General features: G+C 37.1%; 2 protein-coding genes and 1 pseudogene across 2 annotated transcripts; all 3 read left to right on the top strand.

The window, feature by feature from the left end:
• The first annotated feature begins 458 nt into the window (after positions 1-458).
• On the top strand, positions 459-1406 carry LOC123329610 (olfactory receptor 51G2-like). The gene has a single exon (XM_044928982.2). It carries the CDS (start codon positions 459-461, stop codon positions 1404-1406), a length of 948 nt encoding a protein of 315 aa, XP_044784917.2.
• A 3454-nt stretch (positions 1407-4860) lies between these two features.
• LOC123327548 (olfactory receptor 51G2-like) lies at positions 4861-11995 on the top strand. Its single transcript, XM_044928983.2, has 2 exons — positions 4861-5500; positions 10272-11995. Exon 2 carries the CDS (start codon positions 10314-10316, stop codon positions 11271-11273), a length of 960 nt encoding a protein of 319 aa, XP_044784918.2. The 5' UTR covers positions 4861-5500; positions 10272-10313; the 3' UTR covers positions 11274-11995.
• Positions 11996-16369: 4374 nt separating this feature from the next.
• On the top strand, positions 16370-19473 carry LOC123329645 (annotated as a pseudogene).
• Positions 19474-23164: the final 3691 nt, after the last annotated feature.

The raw sequence follows: 23164 nt of genomic DNA, 5'->3' as shown, positions 1-23164 counted from the left end.
AAGGAATTTTCTATATGTGAAGGGCCAAATTTGATTCTGATAACCAGGACAAACCACCAAGAAGAGAGCACAGCATTATTCCCCAGGCAGAGGTCAACAGCCTTTTTGGCATCAAGAATGGTTTGCCTGGAAGACAATTTTTTGCCTCCAAGACCAGGAGGGTGGGGGGGGGGGTGGCGTTTAGGGATGATTCAAGTGCATTACATTTATTGAGAACTTTATTTCCAATACTATTACATCACTTCCACCTCAGAAGATCAGGCATTAGAACCCTGAGATTGGGGGAACCCTGTCCTAGGGAAATTTCTACAGGAATATGATTCAGTATAGTGACCAGAGAAGTATTACTGTAGGCATGGGCCAGGGGTACCAAATGGGATGAGATGATAGAAAATGCTATGAAAGAATAATATTTTATTGCTTCCACAATTTTTAAAGGGCAAAATTCTCTCAGAGTTATGGCAATTCCTATCAACAACAATGCCAGAAGTTTCTTCTTCATACTGATGGATTTCCCAGGACTGGAGACTGCTCATTGCTGGACAGCTATTCCTGTCTGCTTCATCTATGTTCTCTCTCTGCTAGGCAACACCACCATTCTGTACATTGTCAAGTCTGTTCCCAGCCTCCACACTCCCGTGTACATCTTCCTCTCCATGCTCTCAGTGGCTGACCTGGGGCTCCCAGTTTCCACACTGCCTTCCATGGCAGCTGTTTTTCTCCTGGGCCAGAGGAAGGTGGGAGCTGCAACCTGCTTTGTGCAACTCTTCTTCATCCACACATGCTCAGTAATTGAGTCAGCTGTGCTGTTGGCCATGGCTTTTGACCGCTGTGTGGCTATCCGAGAGCCCTTACGCTATGCTACCATCCTGACAACCAAGCGCATTGGGGCCATTGGGCTGGCCAGTGTGACCCGTAGTGCTGCCCTCCACCTGCCCCTGCCTGTACTCCTTGGAAGACTACAATTCCTACCTGTCAATGCACTGTCACATTCCTACTGTGTTCACCCTGAGGTTCTGAGGATGGCCAGTTCCAGCACAGTTGTGAACAGTGGCCTTGGGCTCTTTGTGATGCCCTCCACATTGGGGCTAGATGCGGTCCTCATTCTCCTCTCCTATGTGATGATTTTGAAGACAGTATTGAGCATTGCTTCCAATGCTGGACGACTGAAAGCCCTCAATACTTGCATTTCCCATATTTGTGCTGAACTATTATTTTATACTCCACTGGTCAGCCTGTCTGTGATCCATCGCTTTGGGAAAAAGAAGCTGCCAGCTCAGATATACATGCTTCTCTCCTATTTGCACTTTCTTGTACCTCTAATGCTCAATCTGATTGTCTACACTGTCAAAACCAAAGAGATTCAAGCACGCATTCTGAAGATGCTCCAACCCAGTAAACTCTGAGCCTCAGGGTTGAAATCCTGGTTATGATTACCAGCTTGCTGACTGAAGATTTCTCACAGAGGAAGCAGAGAATTCTTTTCATACAATCTATCAATTAATTAGTCAGAAACACTGACCAAAATACTTTATGGTGTTTTTCCAGCCTGCTTAACAGTGCCTGCTTAACGAAAAACAAACTAACCAACAAATGTGGTTCTTATTTGACAAAGTCATTATCAGTCTGCAGACTACTCAGATTATTGCAGAGGAAACCGAGAGCCTCCTGAGAATATCATTTTCATGTAAAAGTAAGCAAATTAGAAGAGTAGGATTCCAAATGACATCTAATGATGCCTTCCAACTAAAAACCTAGAACCACACAAAATTAAGCTCAAGAGAGCCTCACTTTGTTGTACTGTCTGAGAATTTGACAAATATGTGAAATCAAAATATGTTTTTCTTATGACTTGCATACTAACTCGAGATGTGGGTTACCCTGGTTAATGTAAACCAGTAGAATATTTCAAAAAATTGAAGTGCATTTTGAATAAATAAATACATTAATTATCATAATAAAATGAAATGTATTACAATGTGAATATTATGCAGATAAGTGTTTCTTTAAGCTTCATGAGGTATAAAAAGCAGATACAGACTCCAATATTCTTCAGCCCTCTGAATGTAAAGCACTGCTCCTCACTTTCTAATAAAGACATGGGATATTCTGAGACTTCATAAGCTATTATGTTATAGTCTTTGAATGATGAATACCATGTACAACTGAATTTTCTCTGAATTTTAAGGAGGATTTAAAAGGTAAGCAGAGTTGTCATCCTGCAAGGCCATTTTTATGAGCATTGACTAGGCTTTCATACACAAGTCAAAGCTAGAGAAACTGATTTGCTCTGGTGTCATGGTTTCTTTCTTTCAAAAGTAAATCTTGAGTTAACTTCTTTGATAGAACTGCTCTATTACAAACATAATCTGTACTCGTGATATAGGGAAGAGCAAATTTTGACTCTATATTGCATCTGTTTCTTTCATTTTAATCTTTGCTTACCATTGCTTTTGTTCAGTAAAATGATACTGTCTATACATAATGGTCTGCCATAGGGAACCCTGCCCCTCTATCTGAATGTTAAACCAAAATGCCTTTGTTCAGGACCCTGTCCACATGTAGATATCTACAGGAAGGAAGACATTAACACATCACTTCCCTGAGACTGGCCATTCCAGCAGATATTTGTAAGATTAATTACCTTCTCCTTTTACTTCCTCACCTTCCCCCTCCAACATCTGTGTTATATGAAAGAATCTGGCATCCAGACCCAAATAAGATGTTATTTTTAGACAGTAGTCTGCCATCTTCTACAGCAACCAGCTTCCTATATAAGGTCGTATTCCTTGCCTTAACACCTAGTCTCTTGGATTTATTGATTCTTTATGTAGTGAGCTTCCCTGATAGCTTAGTTGGTAAAGAATCCGACTGCAATTCAGGAGACCCTGGTTCAATCCATGAGTTGGGAAGATCCCCTGGAGAAGGGATAGGCTACCCACTTCAGTATTCTTGGGCTTCTCTTGTGGCTCAGCTGGTAAAGAATACACCTGCAATGCAGGAGATCTTGGTTCATCCCTGGGTTGGGAAGATCCCCTGGAGAAGGGAAAGGGTACCCACTCTAGTAATCTGGCCCAGAGAATTCCATGGACTGACTGTATAGTCCATGGGGTCCCAAAGAGTTGGACAAGATTGAGCAACTTTCACTTTCATATGTGGTAAGCAGAGGGAGCCTGGATTTGGTAACACTAGGTAACATTAGGTCAAGTAAGTCTGTCACTCACAGGCTAATACTTTCCTCCATTAGGAAGAGAACTGCTCTAAATTTGCATTCAATTTCCCCATCTGAGCTTGTAAAATACAGTCAGGCAGAAAGCCCAGATGGATATGAATTTCACATCCTGTTTCCTTTATCACAAGAAATCAAAGATCTTCCTGCTTGTTTTTCAAGGTTTGGTATATTTTACATATCTTGCCCAGAGTTAGAGTTATTTATTTATTAGTTGGAATATGTTTAATATCTATTATTTCTTTATAACATATAATATGAAGGTGGAAATTTAAGTGGAAAAATTTTCAAGCCTCTATTTTTCTGCATTCATACTCAGGGATTTGACAAGTAAGTGTGTCTACAAAAATTAAGCTTTCATTTTATTTTGCCTATACAGTGAAACAAAGAACTTTACAAAACATTATTTCATAGTAGCATTAATTGTCTTGGTTTTCAATGCTGTGGCTAAATTTCTAATTTCTATTTAACTATAGAGACATGTCCTCAAAGTTGGAAAGTCTTTCATTTTATTGAACTTTAAAATATCTGTGGCAACAATAGAAAGTTTCTTTGCTGCATTTGTATGACCATTATTAGCATATAATCAATTTAATGTTTAATATGTGCTTTTAAAATAACTTACTAGTGATTTGTATATGTTATTATATTAAAAACTCATTATACTATTATAAAATAATAATCATATTAAAATAACAGATAATTATTAGAATATTTAAATAACAACAAGCGTTATTTAAAATTTTTTTTTAAAATTTTATTTTATTTTTAAACTTTACATAACTGTATTAGTTTTGTCAAATATCAAAATGAATCCGCCACAGGTATACATGTGTTCCCCATCCTGAACCCTCCTCCCTCCTCCCTCCCCATTCCATCCCTCTGGGTCATCCCAGTGCACCAGCCCCAAGCATCCAGTATCGTGCATCGAACCTGGACTGGCAACTCGTTTCATACATGATATTTTACATGTTTCAATGCCATTCTCCCAAATCTTCCCACCCTCTCCCTCTCTCACAGAGTCCATAAGACTGTTCTATACATCAGTGTCTCTTTTGCTGTCTCGTACAAAGGGTTATTGTTACCATCTTTCTAAATTCCATATATATGTGTTAGTATGCTGTATTGGTGTGGAGTACCTGGTTTAATCCTCAAAACTATGGTGAATTAGCTCTTTTCACTATTCCAATTTCATGGATAAGGAAACTGAGTCAATGAGAAATTAAATAACATACCCAAATATTCTGAGGTATTAAGCGACAGAGTTGAGATTCAATCCTAGACAGTTTAACTCTAGGGCCATTGATGTTAATCATATATCTGTTACTTCCCAATAGTAGTAATATTATATTTTAGGGACATGAGAAATGAGGCCCAAAAGAGCCTGCACATTAGACAATTACCAGTAAAGACTTTTTTCAACTCAGGCCTTTCTGATGTTGAAGCTTGTACTCTCAAAAAGGCCGATTGCTTTTTAATTGGAATATATAGGGACTCAGTAACTGAAAAATTCTGCCTTGGCAGGTCCAAAGAACTTCCAATCACAACAGAGTCTTTGGCCCATTGCAAAACTTGTTTGGCAGTGACATGGTAAAAGGTAGTGCTTCCCCAAAGCCCAGAGTGTTCAGCAAGGGAGAAAATTCAGGAATGTACCCAGGAGAGGGGTGGGAAAGGTTCTCAGATCTTATCTCCTTCTGGGTAAGTAAACAATCTGTGAGGTTTGGAGGGGAAAGAAGGAGGAAAACCAATTTGCCAAGTTTCCTTATTAGTGCTAGTTTAAGGACTTGTTAATATGTTTTGAATTAAGACCCTGAAAAAGGATATTATACTGAAGATTTAGAGGAAGAAAAGGGGCTCTTTATCTTCAAATATTATCTAGGAGCTATTGGATATGTTTCCTAAAGAATTTCTCAAAAGTATTGTCATAACAGATAGAACTAATTAAATGGCAAGTAGGACCTGGCAACTTATTTTCAAAAGTCCCCACTGTCTTAAATACAGCTTGATATGTATATACCTGAATTTCCAGGAAGATAGATTCTATGCTTCTTAAGGTAGATAAGCTAAAGTGAAGAAAAGTTTAAGGAACAAAATGGTATGGGGATTGCTGGTTTGTGAAGACAGTTTGAAAAGAAGGTCTGTTTCTCCTTGCAAGATGGAAGTGAACAAAAAGATCTGAATTGATAGGCCTAAGGTGATCAAGATTAATTGCAATTTTGTCTAAATCTCTGAAGAATCAGCATTGAAAAAGTGCCTTGGATTTTGAGTATGGTAAGTAAATTTTCTAAATTAAAGGATGGACAAATATTCACAGTTATTATTTACTTTCTAAATACTTTATAGAATACTAGGAACTGTTCTATCCACTGTCTTAGTTTATCTTTAAGTAAAACTATCAGATTGACGAAGTGAAATTAGCATAGTATATGTGAGTGTATGTATGCAGTGTGAGAGGAGAATCCTTTATGAACATGAAACCTATTCTCTGATTGTTTCCTATTACTATCATGGCAGAATATTCTCTCTCAATGCTGTTGATCTGAATCCTAATGTGCCTAAGGATTCTATGGTCATTCCCTGTGCCTCAGCTGGTAAAGAATCTACCTGAGATACAGGAGACCCCATCCCTGGGATGGGAAAAATCCCCTGGAGAAGGGAGAGGCTACCCACTCCAGTATTCTGGCCTGGAGAATTCCATGAACTGTATAGTCCATGGGGTCGCAAAGAGTCAGGCATGACTGAGCAAGACTTTCACTTTAATGTGCCTGCAGAAGAAAATAAAATATTGGTGTTAGAAAATCCAGTGTGGCTTCCCACTTTGTACCTTGATGCCACAGGTTTTCTCCTAGTTGGAAATCTGTGGACAAAACAAAAGGAGGAATTCCTATGAGGAAGAAGCTCACAGTGCATCCTTAACTCTTGTGGAAACAGCTCTTGTTTAAGTTCAAGTTTTGTCCAAGTTGCTTTGTTTGTTTATTTATTTAGTATTTTATTGCTGGAGCCTGAACCAGAGGCAGGTACCCAGACTTTTATTCTGCTTCTTACAATGAAATCCCTTCACTCAGAAAATACTTTTTTAAAAAATATTAAAACAAGAAAAATCATCACATACACGTGAATACACACACAAAAAAACAAAACTTTCCCTCTCCTAGGCAGTCAGTTTAGTACAAAACATAAAAAAAAAAATAATACACACTACATATATGAACATCTCAATGTCTTCTTTCAGAACTCCATTTTCTCAAAGACTAAGTAAGTGATATAATGCCAGGAACCTTGAATCTGCTTATTTTAGAGGCATTCATTGTACTTTTACCTATACATGTAAAACCTGTGAGTGAAGCAAAGGGTCTTTCAATCTGTAAAAGAAATGTTAAAGATTCTTCTCTAACTTTGAAGAAACCCCGGGGTGAAGATAAGATGAGAATTCAGTAATTGTCTAGAAATTTCATAAATCTGTATGTAAAAAGGATAAAAAAGCATGTCCAACTTCCTACAGCAGCAGAATTTAGTGGACAGATTAATTTATTAACAATGTGATACTTTTCAAACAGATTCTTTACCCAGTGAGCCATCAGGGAAGTCCTGAAAAAAAATTTTTTTTTCAAATAGTATCCTTATTTATTATAATCTCTACAGATTATAATTATATGATTATATATTATAATCTCTACAGGTTTCTTTAATCTTTAATGATCTATGGTAAACTCATTTGGTAGAAAGAAAGTGAAAGTGAAGTTGCTCAGTCGTGTCTGACTCTTTGCGACCCCATGGACTGTAGCCTACCAGGTTCCACCATCCATGGGGTTTTCCAGGCAAGAATACTGGAGTGGGTTGCCATTTCCTTCTCCAGGAGATCTTCCTGACCCAGGGATTGAACCCGGGTCTCCCACATGGTAGGCATTGTAGGCAGATGCTTTATGGTCTGAGCCACCAGGGAAGATCCAAACTCATTTGGTACATCCTACTAAAACACTCTGTTTGTGACTGTCTTTGTTGATCCCATCTCAGAATTTAGCACTAAGATGCAAGGTTTCTTTCTTTGTCTAAAGAAAGACTTAAGGATTTAAGTCTTTCTTAAAGATAAAGGATTCTCCTCTCACACTGCATACATACACTCACATATACTATGCTAATTTCACTTCGTCAATCTGATAGTTTTACTTAAAGATAAACTAAGACAGTGGATAGAACAGTTCCTAGTATTCTAGTGTTCCTTTTCTCTTAACTCATGACTTTTGATTCTCCCCCACTTTTTTGTTTTAGTGAGACTTCAAGAGCACTGCACTCATCTGTTTACTAAGCAATACTATTCCTAAGAATGTACCACAGTGACTCTCAGACTTCAGTTTGCATCAGAATTCCCTGGAGAATTGGTTAAAGCACCTTAAGTCTGGGCTTCTTCCTGAGAAAGCATCATTCAGTAGGCTAGGGTGGGACCTAATAATTTGTACTTATTACAATTTCTCATGCTGCTGATACCACTAGCCCAGGGTCCACACTTTCAGAGCCACTTGCTATATATTCAGCACAGAAGAGAATACCACCCTGATCCCTGAAGCCCCAGCAAATGGAATACAGTTTTCTTAAGTGATGGTATTGGTTCTAGAAGGTTCGCCTAACTCTCTTATTTCTTATTGCAATTATATCTATCGTAGATATCTACCTCTATTCCTTGATACATCTGTATAGGACAGGAAAGACTGGCATGCTGCAATCCATGGGACCACAAAGAGTAGGACATGACTGAGCGACTGAACAACAACAACAAAAACCCAACGACTTAATCACATACACAAAAATCTCCAACTTTCTTGTTCATTTTCATCCTTCTGCTTTCTTCAATTGCCCCCTCCTCAGAGAACTTCGACCTAAACTGGCAGTCTAAAATAACACCCCCTTCTCTTTCCACATTGTTTTATTTTCTTCACATATTTGAAATAATATTGACTCATGCATCTCTTTTTATTGAGATCTTATTATTTTTTTCATCATTCTATTTCCTGAATCTTGAGCATTGCCTCAGACAGTTTAATTACTGACTGAAAATGCAGGCATCTAATCTGATGGTAAGAAAGTAGATTACAATAGACAAACCTGAAGGGGCCATTATGAAGGAATTTTTAAAAACAGGAATTCATGAGAGTTTTTAGTTTACTTTGATTTAAAGATAAGGTTTGTGAGTACCTCAAGTCTGTTTGACTGGCATTTGTCTTCCAAGCAAAAATATTCAGAGTAAAAAGCACTGAGTCAGAGAGGATCACTTCCAGTCCTGGATCCTCCTTTAACTTATTTATTTTTAAAATAATTCTACTTATTCCTTTATGGCTGTGCTGGGCCTTTGTTGCTGCATGGGCTTTCTCTAGTTGCAGCAAACTGGGGCTACTCTCCAGTTGCAGTGTGCAGGCTTCTCACTACAGCAACTTCTCTTGTTGTAGAGCATGGGCTCTAGAGCAGGCTGGCTTCAGCAGCTGCAGTATGTGGGCTCAGTAATTGTGACTCCTGGTCTCTAGAGTACAGGCTCAGTAGTTGTGGCGCACGGGCTTAGTTGCTCCATAGCATGTGGGAACTTCCTGGACCAGGAATCAAGCCCGTGTCCCCTGCATTGGCAGACAGACTCTTTACCCCTGAGCCATGAGGAAAGCCTCCCTCCTTTTATTATCTATGTAAACTTAGGAAAGTTAAGTATTTGAATTATTCATGATTAAGTTGCTTTGTCTGGAAAAACTGATTTGCTACATTCTGAAGTTTGAATTGCTTTAAAATGGTATATATGAAAATGTTCTATAAACTACTTTAAATGAAATAAAAAGGTAATGAACTATATATTTTTACCTGCAGAAAAAAAAATGAAAGAATTCACAAATATGCAGACCTCCTTTTCAAAGAAAGAATACTGGATTGCATTTTTCCTGGCATATAAAATGAAATGTGATAAAGAAAAATATCAATACCATCTGAAAAAAAGTCTATGAGTATAAGATTTAATAAGATTCCTCAAAATTAAATTACCCTTTTCATTGTGATTCTTTAATGTTTTGTATTTCTGGAAAACTGTAGTAATTTCCCTTTGTTTATGATTAGGAAGGAAAGTGAAAAAACTTTCAAATTGAGTTCTCTTTCACTGTATTCTCAAAAATGGAACTCATAATGGGCAAAGTATCGGAAGGTGGTTGAGATGGCATGGAGTGACACAGTGGCCAAAATTCAAGGGAGAGAACAACGAGAAAACAAAAGGCCTACTCTCAGATTTTTATCCTCCTCCAGAAATTACTTTTTAAGTGGAGCTAAATCCTGATTCCTTGGCAAACAAATGTCTTTTTCTAGTTTCTATAATTTCATAAATATAATGCTGAATAGTTACTGATGATCTTTAAAGTGTCTGTTCAATATGCAATGAGTTAAGAATCATTCTATTCATATGTTATGCATGTACATATAAGACATTGAATCATAGACATTAGACAATGAATCATATTTGGATAAATGTCCATAACTTGGCAGTTTAGATTGCATGTAGAAAGGCTTCATTTGTGTGCTCACAAGGGTGTGTTAATGTGTTAAAGGGAACCATGTTTTAGTATGTATGAAGGTATCTCTCTGCAAAATTCTCATGTTCACCTTATTAAAGAAGTACTTACTGAAAAGTATGTGAAGGAGATCCTGACAGGGAGTGAGGAAAACTGAATTCTGCTTTTAGATCAGACACACTGACTACACTGGAACCTGGATTTAATTTCTCAGTATGTGTAATGTAGAGTTAGAATCAATATGGTCTCACTCCTTTTCAAGAACCATGATTCAAACTCTGATTTAGGGTTAAATTTTGTTGTGTGGCTCCAGAGCCAATCTTACTACATATGCATGATTTCTTGTAATAATTCAAACTCTCTTTTTTTTTTAAGGGTTTCTGATCTATGAACTAGGGGGAATACTTGGAAAAATTAAAAGGCTGTAATTATCAGAGGATCATTTGGAGTGTCTTGTCAATGTATTAATTTATAGAACAGGTTCTGACCCAGTAATCTTTTAATTCTAGGGCGTGTGATTGTACTTTTGGAGTTCCACCCCTCAGGTCACCATGGCAGACTCCAACCACACTGGCACCTCCTTCTTCCTCACAGGCCTGCCAGGCCTTGAGGCTGTGCACACGTGGCTCTCCATTCCTCTGTGTGCCATGTATGTGGCTGCTCTGGCAGGAAACAGCCTGATCCTGTGGGTGGTGAGGTCAGAGCCCTCCCTGCACCAGCCCATGTACTACTTCCTGTCCATGTTGGCTGTGACCGACCTGGGGCTGTCTGCCTCCACCCTGCCCACCATGCTCTCCATCTACATGCTGGGAGTCAGGGAGGTGGCCCTGGATGTGTGTCTGGCCCAGCTCTTCTTCATCCACACCTTCTCAATCATGGAGTCCTCTGTGCTGCTGGCCATGGCTTTTGACCGTTTTGTAGCTATCAGCAAACCCCTGCAGTATGGTACCATCCTCACAAGTCCCAGGATTGCCAGGCTGGGGCTGGTCATTGTGATACGCAGCATCGGTCTCCACATCCCAGCCCCCATCATGCTGAAGCAGCTGCCTTACTGCAGGACTCGCCTGCTGTCCCACTCCTACTGCCTGCACCCAGACGTCATGAAGCTGGCCTGTGCTGACACCCACATCAACAGCATCTACGGTCTCTTTGTGGTGCTGTCCACACTGGGGGTGGACTCTGTGCTCATTGTCCTGTCCTATGGGCTCATCCTCCAGACAGTGCTGTCCATTGCATCCAAGGCTGAGCGCCTCAAAGCCCTCAACACTTGTGTCTCCCACATCTGTGCTGTGCTGCTCTTCTACACACCTATGATTGGCCTGTCCATGATCCACAGATTTGGCAGAAGAGCTTCCCCTTCCAGCCATGTACTGCTCTCTTATCTGCACTTTCTTACACCTCCATTGCTCAACCCAGTGGTTTATACCATTAAGACCAGGCAGATCCGACTGAGGATGCTTCACCTCTTCCGCTCAGATAGGACCGGCATCAGAGATGCTCAGGATCATTAAGTCTTTGGTAGAGACAGAAAAAGCATGTAAGACTCCATCATAGTTTTCTAATGAGCCACTGAACATAAAGTAAGTCCCATAATGACGAGAAGAAGACAGGGATGAGACACACAACGACTTCCACAGAAAGTTCTCAGTCATGGGAAGAAATAACCACATCAGTGACTTATTTTTCATTAAACAAAGTTCAGCCTCTGTTTTAGAAGAAAAGTTCATAAAATTTAAGGCTCAAGAGGAGAATTGCCATTCTAAATGGAAAAGGAACTCTAAAGAATTACTTGCAAACTTTACAAATGTATTAAAAAAAAAGGACATAAAAAAAGCTTTTCATGGGAGTTTAGGAGAATTTGGGGCAAATAGGGTTATGGGTATGTTTGGAATTCAGTGATAATAGAAGTATTTTGGAAAATCTCCATTAAATATAATCTTCATGAGGAAATGAATTCTTTATCTATTGTTGACAATTACATCCTCTTTCTTTAACATAGCACTTGCTATTTATTAGGTGTTTGGCTGTACTTATGAATTAAAGGATAAATGAGTGCCTGGGTTATATTTTTGAGGAAGACTAGCAAGAAAGAAGTATTCATAAGGCAATAAATGTAATTATAGACACGTGAAAATCAAACACAGGAGTACTTCTTAGTTTCCCTTTTAGGGCATTTCAGGATTTTGCTGTTTCCCTCTATTTTTCAATATTAATTTCAAAGATGGTCTCAATATTCTGCTTTTAAACAGCAAATATGTTTGGCTAGAGTTATAATCCCATTTTTTGAATAATGAGAATGAAAGCAAGAAGATTGTTCCTTCAGAAGGCTCACAACATATAATTTTAATAAGCTTTGATCAAACATTTTAAAAGCAAAAGTATTCATAGTAATGATTATATGATAAATGTTGCTATGGTACTTCATCCTGAAGTGTTTTTTGCCGCTTTTAGGACCTCATTAATAATCTAATAGGTAAATAACCTCTTAATCATGAAAAAAATATTCTTAGAAACTAGTTTTTTATGATCAATAAATTAGGGAATGAGGGAGACCAGGAGAACATTCATGGTTCAAATTGTTGTTAATTATAACTGCAAATCATCTAATAATAAAGGTATTTTCATGTCATGAACTGTGAAATTTCAGCTTATTAGTCACTATTTGAGCTGAAAATGGGAAGCAGAGAAGTGAGATTCACCTGAGAAGTGGTATTACTTTGCCACTTTTTATGATATACTGTGATAATAGTCATTCTGTAATTGATGTACACAATACACTCACTGCACTCAATATGCCAGCAAACTTGGAAAACTCAGCAGTGGCCACAGGACTGGAAAAGGTCAGTTTTTATTCCAATCCCAAAGTATGACAATGACAAAGAATGTTCTAACTACTGCACCGTTGCACTCATCTCACATGCTAGCAAAGAAATACTCAAAATTCTCCAACCCAGGCTTCAACAGTACATGAACCAAGAACTCCCAGATGTTCAAGCTGGATTTAGAAAGGGCAGAGGGACCAGAGATCAAACTGTCAATTTGATTTTTAATTTTGATTTTTAATTTTAATTGTCTATTAAATCACAGAAAAAACAAGAGAATTCCATAAAAATATCTACTTTTGCTTCACTGACTACACTAAAGCCTTTGACAGGGTGGATCACAGCAAACTGTGGAAAATTCTTAAGGAGATGAAAATACTAGACCACCTTACCTGCCTCCTGAGAAACCTATATGCAGGTCAAGAAGAAACAATTAGAACCAGACATGAAACAACAGACTGGCTCCAAATTGGGAAAGGAGTACTTCAAAGCTCTATATTGTCACCTTGTTTATTTAACTTATATTCAGAGTACATCATGTGAAATGCCAGGCTGGATGAAGCACAAGCTGCAATCAAGACTGCTGGGAGAAATATCAATAACCTCAGATATGCAGATGATACCATCCTTATGGCAGAAAGTGAAGAGGAACTAAAGAGCCTTTTGATAAAAGTGAAAAAGGAGAGTGAAAAGCTGGGTTAAAACTCAACATTCAAACAATGAAGATCATGGCATCTAGTCCCATCAATTCATGGCAAAAATAGATGGGGAAACAATGGAAACAGTGACAGACTTTACTTTCTTGGGCTCCAAAATCACTGCAGATGACTACAGCCATGAAATTAAAAGACACTTGCTCCTTGGAAGAAAAGCTATGACTAACCTACACAGCATATTAAAAAGCAGAAGCATTACTTTGCCAACAAAGGTCCATATAGCCTAAGCTATGGTTTATCCAGTAGTCATGTATGGATGTGAGAGTTGGACCATAAAGAAAGCTGAGCACCAAAGAATTGATGTTTTTGAACTGTGGTGTTGGAGAAGACTCTTGAGAGTCCCTTGGACTGCAAAGGGATCAAACCAGTCAATCCTAAAGGAAATCAGTTCTGAATATTCATTGGAAGGACTGATGCTGAAGCTGAAGCTCCAATACTTGGGCCACTTGATGTGAAGAACTGACTCACTGGAAAAGACCCTGATGCTAGGAAAGATTGAAGGCAGGAGGAGAAGGGAATGACAGAGGATAGATGGTTAGATGTATCTCCAACTCGATGGACATAAGTTTGAGCAAGCTCTAGAAGTTGGTGATGGATCAGAAGCCTGGTGTCCTGCAGTCCATGGGGTCACAATAGATCGGAGACAACTGAGCAACTGAACTGAACTGAACTGAATTGATGTACTTGGGCTTCCCAGATGGCACAGCGGTAAAGAATCTGCCTGTCAATCCAAGAGATGCAAGAGATATGGGTTCAGTCCCTGGGTTGGGAAGATCTCCTGGAGTAGGAAATGCAATCCACTCCAGCATTCTTGCCTAGAAAATCCCATGGATTTAGAAACCTGGTGGACTGCAGTCCATGGGGTTGCAAAGAGTTGGCCATGACAGCATGCATGCAACTGATTTACTAGAGTATGCAAATTATTAATTCTATACCCACATCTAAATAACAAAAGCAGTAGGTGTATATGGTACAGATATTTAGATTCCCTTCAAACACACTTTTGCAAAACAATTTTAGTCAGTTCTTTCCAGGTGGAATAAGATGTAGTATACATTCTCAGGATTTCCAAATGCAAGATCAAAGGAGCAAAGGGAACTCAAGACACATTGACAAGAGCTGCCCAAGCTAAACTGTAAGGAATTAGCCAATGTGTTTTGAGTTGTCCTTTGCGAAGCTGTGACACAGAGAACTCTTTGTAGGAAATTGTATAGAGGAAGAGAGTAGGAAGGAGCTGTAGGGGAGCCCTTGACAGGGGATTTATCTCTTTAACATTTATCTCTACTCAGTATGAGACAAACTCTCTCTCTTCCCAATATACAAAATATTTTCTCTGCAAATTTTTTATGCTTTTTTTTTTCCAGGTGCCATAGGCACAGGGCAGATCTGAAATTTCATCTTGTAAGATTCATTGGTTATTCTTATTCATAAACTATTAGAAGTTTGAGAATAATAACTATACAAAGGAAAAAGAAGGTATATAAGATGATTGTAAAAAATATATGTTTGTTGGAAAAATTAAGAAGCTATATTTTAAACCTCAACTAGGAATTTTCTATGTCCTAATTACCCCCAATTGTGCTTAAATGGACAGAGAAAGCATTTAACATAAATTAAAAAAAATTTTTTTTAGTTACAGTGGCTTTATCTTTAAGCCACAGAAAGGTATGAGAGAAACTAAAGTGTATATGGGAATGGAAGAAGTCAATATTAAAGGGCTGCGATACTGTATGATTCCAACCAACTACATGACATTTGGGAAACAAAAAGCTATAGACACAGAAAAAGATCAGTGGTTGTCAGAAGGGTTAGAGGGAAGGAGAAATAAATAGGTGGAATACAGGGAATCTGTAGAGCAATGAAACTATTGTGTATGATGCTGTAATGGTAGATGCATGTCATTTGTCAAAGCTCAAAAGATGTACAATAAAAGACTGAAGTCCTAAACTATGGACTGTACTTAATAAAGTGCCAATATTGCCTCTTCAATTGTAACAAATATATTACACTAATGCAAAAGGTTAATATCAAGACAAAATTTGGTGGGTAGGGTTAAGGGAATATATAAACTCTGTACCTTCTCATTTTTTCTTTAAATATAAATCTGCTCTATAATGTGAAAGTGAAGTAGCTCAGTCGTGTCCAACTCTTTGCAACCCTGTGGACTGTAGCCTACTAGGCTCCTCTCTCCATGGGATTCTCCAGGCAAGAATACTGGAATGGGTTGCCATTTCCTTCTCCAGGGGATCTTCCCGACCCAGGGATCAAAGCCGGGTCTCCTGCATTGCAGGCAGATGATTTAACTGCTAAGCCACCAGGGAAGCCCGCTCTATAATGTAATATATGTTAATTTTTAAAAGCTTCACTTCAAAAGTGAGAGTCCTCCAAATATTATCACATTTTTCTCTCATTGAAACTTTAACATATTTCAATAAAGGAAAATTGGTAATATGCTGACATATTTTAAAAGTCTCAATAGTTTGTCACAATAGGTGGCTCAGATGGTAAAGAATCTGCCTGCAATGCAAGAGACCCAGGTTTTATCCCTGGGTCAGAAAGATCCCCTGGAGAAAGGAATGGCTACCTACTCCAGTATTCTTGCCTGGAATACTCCATGGAAAGAGGAACCTGGGAGGCTACAGTCCAAACGGTCACAAAGAGAAGGACATGACTGACTAACACTAACAAGTTTGCATAATGAGCTGGAAAAAAGTGCAGAGTTGTTGCTAACAAGCTGTTCTGGGATGGAAAACTATCAAATGAAATTTAAAACTGGAAAATCCAATTATGAAATATGAAAGATAAATTTAGTTAGCTAATCCAAATGTTGACTGCAAGTCTCTGTTATAAAAGCAGTTGCTCAGCATGTAAAATATCCAAGAGTTCTCAGCCCAGAGGTTATTCCCTGGGCTGCTTTTCATGGACATCTATGTACAGTACAGATGCATCTATAAACATATATCTTTCTACACCCCTATTAGCTAGACATGACTTTTTGCCTATAACCTGGGAACATCACTGTGGGAATTCCAGATTTTCCTTTTTAGGGTCTAAGGGTTTAGAAAAACCATGCATCTAAAAGGTAAATTAGAACAGTTTCAAGCTTATAACTGTGGGTTCTGCAGGCCTGAATTTTAAAGCAGGCTTCCCATACTCATCATGTATGTAATGTGACCTTGAGAAAGTCCCTTAAAGACTAAATTCCTTTCTATGTAAAACTGTAATGCTAAAATGACTACTTTATATGGTAGTTGTGACTGTTAAATTGGATAATTAAAGTGGTTAGAATAGAATTTAGGAAAATGCTGAGCACATTTTAAGGACTGATAAACACTTGCAATTATTATTTTTACCATTACTATTTTATTGTCCATTTCTGTGCTGATATCTGATATGCCTTCCATGTAAACCCGCTGACATTTTCCATGTGCCTGCTGTACAGCAAAGCCAGGCCATACTTGGGGACATTCAGATAAATGAAACAAGACTTCAGTTTAGCAACATTAATAATATTGTGGCTATACCTCCATATTTTTAATGAACAGACATTCAAAAACCTCTCAGAGTTTTCTGTAAAAGTACTTTTACTTATTCTACGGGTTTGCTTCTTGATGAGGAATTTTGTTTTTTTCTTCCTACTGGAATTTCATGAAAGGGGTGGGAGAGAGAGAGAGAAGGATCAATTTGTGTTGATAATTTGGTAATGTGCCTTAATTCTTTGGTAAGTATTGGGATAATTTGAAAAGGACTTCAGTTAACTTAAGGGAGTACAGCTAGATATCTTGAAATGCAGAGTAGTTTTCCATTTGCTAGACGGTGTGACAATCTCACATGAAAAGTAAAGATTGTGAATTCCAAATTTTGTATTGTTCTTTTTAGATGAAATAATATTTATTATTCATAACTTTGAAACATGCTAAGTTTCAGTCAAATATTGTGAATTTATATATATATTGCCTTTACCAAAAATATTAATTTTGACTGCAAACATGACTGACTAAATTTATGTTTTAAATGGGCTTGAAACATGGATAGTTTTTAATTTGAGGGTTTTTTTTTCCAGAAAATATTTTATAATTTTTGATATATTGAAAAGAATTGCTGCTATTGAGAAAAAGTTGCTGAAATTTGATCTTATTCTTTTGTTAGTGAATATAAAAATTGCAGTCACTCTGTTCTTTCAAAAATTTTTTCAGTAATAGATAGTGAATAACACTGGGCCTTGACATTTTTCAGTGACTTTCTTGTTCTGAATGAGATATTCTGTAATATTCTGAATTTTGTGTTCATTGATTCTATTTCATGATCCCTGAGAATTGGTCTTAAATGATGGTATGTTTAATATTATAATTTTTGTACAACAGTTTAAACGTCATGTTAATTTGAACATTGTCTTCAAGAGTTTAGATGAGGGGCAGATGAGTAAAACTTTTTTTTTCTTTATTGTAAAAAAACTTAGACCAAAGAAAATATCTCACCCCCTCAGGATTGAAACAAGATTTCAACCTTTTATTCTGCCTCCAATTCTATGTCAGACCACCATTCCATCTCCTCCCAGTCAATCTGTCCACTGAACAATGGAATATTAATTCTCTCCAATCTTCATTTCTACCAAGATGAAGCAGAGAGAAAAATTACCTTTTCAGTTTTAAAAACGTATTATCAAATTAGAGAGAAACACTATATACATAGAACTCTTAAAGGTTCAGAAGACATATGCAGAAATCATATAGTTATAGCCACTGGCATTACAAAAAATAAAAATTTTATCTGATACGAGTTGCCAGTCCAGGTTCGATGCACGATACCGGATGCTTGGGGCTGGTGCACAGGGACGACCCAGAGGGATGGAATGGGGAGGGAGGAGGGAGGAGGGTTCAGGATGGGGAACACATGTATACCTGTGGCGAATTCATTTTGATATTTGGCAAAACTAATACAATTATGAAAAGTTTAAAAATAAAATAAAATTAAAAAAAAATTTATCTCAACATTTCTGATTCACAAATTTTTCAGAGATAAAAAGATTTCCCATAAAAAGGGAGCACTTTGCCAATGATCATTCAGTTATTCAGTAACTTTTCTTAGACCATGTTCTTCTACTTTACAATACTAAAATTAGTACTTTAGACTTGACTCAGTTGAAGGAAAAAGTGCTCTTTTTTACTGTTATTTACTCTGGCTCTTTTCCTTCTGTTTTTCACGTAATAGATTTTGGCCACTTCTTTAGAATAACATCAAACTATACATCCCCTCCCCTCACTGCATTCTTGCTGACTGGTGTCCCAGGATTAGAAGACTTCCAAATTTGGATTTCCATCCCTTTCAGCTTCATGTACCTTTTGGCTGTAACAGGCAATGGCCTGGTTATGGCGATGGTGATCTGGGACAGAAGCCTCCATGAACCCATGTATCTCTTCTTGGCCATGCTAGCTCTCAATGATGTTCTACTTTGTACTGTCACGGTGCCCAAAATGCTTCTTATCTTTCGGCAGGGCCCTTCCATATCAACATTCTCTGCCTGTCTCACACAGATGTTTTTCATTCATGCTTTGTTTCTCTCTGAATCTGCTGTCTTACTGGCCATGGCTTTTGACCGCTATGTGGCTATCTGTGCACCACTCCATTATACTACCCTACTTACAGGCTCTCTCATGAGCAAAGTGGTCCTGGCTCTGGTGGCTTGAAGTGGTCTGGCTGTGGTCACCCCTGGTGTCCTACTCATTTTCCGCCTGCACTTCTGCCAGAGCAACATCATTCACCATACTTACTGTGAGAACATGGGCATTGCTAAATTGGCTTGCAATAGCATTGTCCCTAATAGCATTTATGGGCTCACTGCTGCTCTCCTCACCACAGGACTGGACTTTTTCCTTATCTCCCTGTCCTACTGGTTAATCTTGAGAACAGTCTTCCGACTGCCTTCTAGGGAAGCCCGGACAAAGGCCTTTGGAACTTGTGGAGCCCATATATGTGTCATCCTGATATTCTACCCTCTGGCCTTCTTTTCCTTCTTTACCCATCGCTTTGGACACCATGTACCCAGGCATGTCCTTATTCTCCTGGAAAATCTGTACTTACTGATACCACCTACCATGAACCCCATTGTTTATGGGGTAAAGACAAAAGAGATAAGGATGAGAGTGCTAGGACTCTGTGCCCAACCTAAATGATCCAAGCGTAATAAAGAAACAAGGAACAGGGTGTCCAGGATTGAGAATCAGGGTTAAATATCAAGTCTAAATAAATCTGGACATATTTATTCCTGCAACATCTATGCAATGAATAAAGCTTTAAAAATTTGTATTTCTAAATGTTATCTTCCTGATATTGGGTAAAAAGGAAGCTAACATACTTGGTGGTACTACTCAAGTACCACCAAGAATTATCTGAACATATTAAGGTAACGTGCCACTGTAGCTACATATGACATGTAAATATGCTTTGGATAATAAACAATGCCTCTTCTACTTCAATTTGCTATGGATAGGACAAAATGTAAACTCTATATATTCACAAATTTGTTTTGATTCCATTCTTACCATAACATCCACAAGGCCCAGAATATACACATAATTAATAAACATTTGTTGAATGTATAAGTATCTTAATTAATAAAAATGCTAATGGTTTTATGTAACAAACCCCCAGTATACCTTATGCATTATATATGACCTACAATTTAAATATTTCATTTCCTTTCCTATCAAAAAACTTTCCTTTTGCTTCCACAAAATATGAATTTCTTATCTCTTTCAATACCTTAGTGTATTAAAGATTCTTTTGGTGAAAAACAATAGAAATTACCTTTGGTTAGATAAAGAAAACAAAAAGCAGGATATTTCATGGTAACAGTCTGTGGATGTCATGACAGCCAAGGATAATTTGAATATCTATATCTCAGGTAGGATTAAAGTCAGCCTTATAAAAGACCTCACTAGCAGGAATGGATGAGTTCTTTATTGAATCTGGTGACACTATCTGGTCTTAGCTACAATGACTGTGGGATAAGATGCATAATTTCCCTATATTGGATCAGATTGTTCAACCTGGACCAAACTGTTATATCTCTTATTCTGATTTAATGGGGATGAAATTGTGTTAGGGCAATTCTGAAGAAAAGGAAAGTATGATAAGTGGTCTGGATTCTGTTCACTGGATTCATGTGGTGTGTTTATATTTAGCACATGCAATTGTCCTAGTTTAGTTCTTCCTACACTAAACATTCTTGCTAATTGCATTCCATAGTACTAGGACAAACTTTATCATCTATGAACTCTCATAACATAATTACTGCAAAGTAATTCCTTATCTCCAATAAAAAATATTCATCTCTTGATTTATACAGGAGCTAAAATATGTCTCTGGCATCAAACAGTAAAAAAGTACATCATGAACATAATAGAAATATATACATAGTCAAGTGGCTGAAGCAATTTGACTGCCTTGAAAATATTTATATTGTTATAGTTATTTTTATAAATATATATGGCTATTTCTAGATATCCTGTGTAATCACATACTTATCCATGTTATAGGTTTTTTTAAGGAAATTATGTTTTAATATTTATTCAATTGAATGAGTGAATGACTAAGCATACTAATTAAATATTTTACAGCAACATTTTATATAGGAAAAAAAGCTAAATACTTAGATGGTAAACTGGATACTGACATCCTCTGCTCTGATTTTTTGCTTGCTCTCATGCTTTGCTACAAAGGGTTTTCTGCAGCATAAACATGATCAATGCATAGTCCAAAGATTAACATTTGACACAATGAAAACAATATCATTGCATTTTTGCCTAATGATAGAGGATTGGAACACAATGATAAATTATTATTTGGCCTTCTAGATATCTTATAGATTCTTCAGGTAGGCAAAGAATGCTTTTAGAAGGCAAATAAATACTCATGACTTTATCAAACAATAAAAAGCAAATACATCACTTTGCCAACAAAGGTCCATATTATCAAAGCCATGGTTTTTCCAGTAGTCATGTATGGATGTAAGAGTTGTACCTTAAAGAAGACTGAACACTGAAGAATTGATCTTTTCAAATTTGGTGCTGGAGAAGATATTTGAGAGTCCCTTGGGCAGCAAGGAGATCAAATCAGTCAATCCTAAGGGAAATCAACCCTGAATAACTCATTGGAAGGACTGATGCTGAAGCTGAAGCTCCAATATGTTGGCCACCTGATTAAACAGCCAACTCATTGGAAAAGACCCTGATGCTAGGAATGATTGAAATCAGAAAGAGAAAAGGGCAGCAGAGGATGAGATGGTTGGATGGTGTCACCTTTTCAATGAGCATGAACTTGGGCAAACTCTGGGAGATGGTGAGGAACAGAAAGGCCTGGCGTGCTGTAATCCATGGGGTCACAAAGAGTCAGATACAATTTAGCGACTGAACATTACTATATATTACAGTATGAGTAAGAGTGTCTCAATTTATAAACCCATGTACAAATAAGATGGATACTTAGATCATATTATTGTGAATTTAGGGAAGAACAAGAGGTCTTCCTCTTTCAATAGCACTATCTATTTGCTGGGACTTCAGCTTTCATTAAATTTTTAAAAACAAGATAGTATTTCTGTTCTCAATTCATTATACAAACTTGTGATCATAGCATAATACAAAATGCTATTCATTCATTTGTTTATTCAATCACTCATGTCTTCACTGACTAGATTTTGATGGAAGAGCTATCTTAATTTTGAGACTATGTGTTTTCTGAATGTTTTAAATAAAGTATACTTTATGAATATAATGTAACTCATAATACATCTTAAGAAACATTAGAGGATAATAATACATAAAGTCAAAAGTTGGCTTGCATATTTAGATATTCATTTATATATTTTTCTTTGTGAGTGAAATGAAAAGTCTAACATTCAAAAGTTTAAATATATTTCTGTTAGCCAAAAAAATGATAAAATTTTTCATTTTTTGGAGCAGAAGCATTATAATAGATGTATTCAGCAAGCAGAGACTAAAAATATATTTTGAATTTGAAGGTTTTATAGAATGGCTATAGTTAAATGCTATTTATATGACATACAGCAGATGATAATGTTCACATTTTCTTCTAAAATTTAATTCCATTAATTTTGTTTTTCTTATGTACTTCAGGAAATAATAACTAAGTCCGATGTTCATATATCTTGTTTTATTTTTACTTGATATCCCTTTGGTCAAAGTGAATATGCTGAAGGAGAAGGGTAATTAGAAATAGAATTAAGAAATAGGATAAGGAGGGATGGGAACACACATAATTGAATTTAAACTAGGCAAAAGAAATAAGTCATGTGAAGATGTCCTTCACATGCTTGACATTTGAAATATAATTTTAAGTTAATAATACCTCTTTTGTTATATGAAATGTGGGCTCAAGACAGGTGAAATCTTTCTCTCCAAGACTTTTTAAAAAATCAAAAAGAACTAGTTCTTCTATATCCAATGATTGATTCATTTCTTAATCAATTATGCATTCAATAATTATTAAGTGCATACTTTAACTAAACTAGTGTTCATTCTCACAAGTAGCAAGCTGCATGAGACACAGTTCCTACAGTAGATAGAGTAAGATCTGAGAAAATATATTACTTATTATTAAAACCAATATACATACTGAAAGTTATAAAGCATTCTTAAAATCTTTTTTTTTTTCTGCTTAATTCACTTGTCTTTGAAAAAGTGTAGACATGTGAATTAAGAAATTCCAACGAGAATGGAGAAGTGTAAGTTTTTTATACAACTCTATGCACACATGAAACTAGATCATTTGAGTTATATGAAAAGAGTTTGTATGCTAAAAGAGTCCTGGACATAAAGATTTATATTTTTTTTTCTTGCTATC

This window comes from Bubalus bubalis, chromosome 16, assembly GCF_019923935.1.
Source record: "Bubalus bubalis isolate 160015118507 breed Murrah chromosome 16, NDDB_SH_1, whole genome shotgun sequence".
NCBI lineage: Eukaryota > Metazoa > Chordata > Mammalia > Artiodactyla > Bovidae > Bubalus > Bubalus bubalis.
The sequence above is the reverse complement of the archived record's forward strand: the minus strand, read 5'-3'. Positions and strand labels throughout refer to the sequence as shown.

Coding starts and splice junctions, on each gene's coding strand:
- LOC123329610 (XM_044928982.2), top strand. CDS start 459: ATGGCAATTCCTATCAACAACAATGCCAGAAGTTTCTTCTTCATACTG.
- LOC123327548 (XM_044928983.2), top strand. CDS start 10,314: ATGGCAGACTCCAACCACACTGGCACCTCCTTCTTCCTCACAGGCCTG.